This window comes from Rhincodon typus, unplaced genomic scaffold, assembly GCF_021869965.1.
Source record: "Rhincodon typus isolate 14 unplaced genomic scaffold, sRhiTyp1.1 hic_rhity00007497, whole genome shotgun sequence".
In the NCBI taxonomy this organism is placed as follows: Eukaryota; Metazoa; Chordata; class Chondrichthyes; order Orectolobiformes; family Rhincodontidae; genus Rhincodon; species Rhincodon typus.
The window spans coordinates 7,577-9,259 of record NW_025973135.1 but is presented as its reverse complement, the minus strand read 5'-3'; the positions used below and the strand labels follow the sequence as shown (position 1 = coordinate 9,259).

At 49.0% G+C, this 1,683-nt stretch overlaps 2 protein-coding genes across 2 annotated transcripts in view; one reads left to right on the top strand and one right to left on the bottom strand.

Annotated features, from left to right (window-relative positions):
• Positions 1-466: 466 nt before the first annotated feature.
• LOC125482235 (period clock protein-like) lies at positions 467-766 on the top strand. Its single transcript, XM_048594262.1, has one exon. It carries the CDS (start codon positions 467-469, stop codon positions 764-766), a length of 300 nt encoding a protein of 99 aa, XP_048450219.1.
• A 271-nt stretch (positions 767-1,037) lies between these two features.
• LOC125482236 overlaps positions 1,038-1,683 on the bottom strand; it is a gene marked incomplete at its 5' end in the record, with an annotated part of 7,360 nt that continues 6,714 nt past the window's right edge. The window contains 2 exons of the mRNA XM_048594263.1: positions 1,038-1,262; positions 1,424-1,519. Of these exons, the coding sequence (XP_048450220.1) occupies positions 1,038-1,262; positions 1,424-1,519 (321 nt within the window). The remainder of the gene's footprint in view (positions 1,263-1,423; positions 1,520-1,683) is intronic.

Sequence of the window (1,683 nt, the reverse complement as noted above, 5' to 3'; positions counted from 1 at the left end):
GACCCTTCATCTGATGAAGGGTCTAGGCCCGAAACGTCAGCCTCTCTGCTCCTATGATGCTGCTTGGCCTGCTGTGTTCATCCAGCCCTGCACCTTGTTGTCTCGGATTCTCCAGCATCTGCAGTTCCTACTATCTCTGGTCTATAGTTACCTGCTTTTTGTCTACTTCCTTTTTTAAACAGTGGCGTCACATTGGCTGTTTTCCAATCTGCGGGAACCACCCCAGAGTCCAGTGAATTTTGGTAAATAATTACTAGTGCATTTGCTATTTCCCCCATCACCTCTTTTAGTACCCTGGGATGCATTTCATCAGGGCCAGGAGACTTGTCTACCTTTAGCCCCGTTAGCTGGCCCAGCACTGCCTCCTTAGTGATAATGATAGTTTCTAGGAGGAAGTTAAGACCAGAAGTTGTGTAGCTGGAAGACTTAAGGGAGAACTGGGGGCAGAAGGTGTTGGGACAAGGGCATGGGCACGGACACAGACATGGACATGAGCACAGGCACGGGCACAGGCACAGACACGGACACGGACACGGACACAGGCACAGGCACGGACATGGGCACAGACAAGGACACAGACACGGGCACGGGCACGGGCACGGACACGGTCACGGACACGGGCATGGACACGGGCACAGACATGGACACGGGCACGGGCACGGGCACGGACACGGGCACAGGCACAAAGAATTACTACAACAGGACTCAGTTATCAGACTCCCCACAAAAATGTCAATCTTCTGCTTATCTGTCAGAACAGAATTAGAATTCAGAAACCATGATTAGGTGAAAAGGTGAGAGATTTTACCAATGACAGACCGAACTGGAAGGAGTATAAGATAGCACATGGCGCCACTGATCTAGTATCAGCCAATGAGGTGCCTGTGGTTATGTTTTATGACCTGTTTTATTTGAAGTATCATTTGCCTGTTCATGTGTATCACATTTGTGTTGGTTTTGATTCATGTTAAACACTGGAATCTTGCTGATTTGCTTTTTCTCATTCAGGGGCTCTGTTTGGTTATTGCCCCGAGCGATCATGGTCCCATGTCCTTCTGATGTCGGGGAACAGACGTGTTTGTTGGGACAGAGTGAAAGGGCATTTCTATTTTGAAGAAACAATTCTGAATGTGATTTGCCCCCACTGCCCCAACCTCCCCAGCACAGCCCCCCGGCCACACTGCCTCATCACAACTAACAATCTTGGCCCATCGATAGTGGTCCACGGTTTGGATCTCCCTGCAGGCTGACACTGTGAATCTCTGCTCGGAGAGTTGTGAGAGATCTCAAACCAGTGAGGCAGCGTTTAGTCCTCATTATTACATTGGTATTCCGATACAGCTCACTGCAATTTGTGCAATTTATGTTTAATAGAAAACAACAGCGATGACACACAGGCAAACCAGAGTGATGGAAAGCTTACCTCCAGTGTGGTAGGAGAGAAAGGGCTGGGGGATAGATGGGGGCTAAAACTGTCAGATCCATTGAATCGAGGCAGTGACCAGTTTGGCTGGTGGCTCTGTGAGGAGACAAAGAGAAAGGGACGGTTAATGAGGCTGTGTGCAGAACGTCACTCAGTAAGCTCAGTCTCTCCGAAACCAGGTGAATCAAAAACTTTAATAATCCATAACATCAAGCTGTGGTACAGTCACACTCCCACCTGACATGTGGCTGTGGTACAGT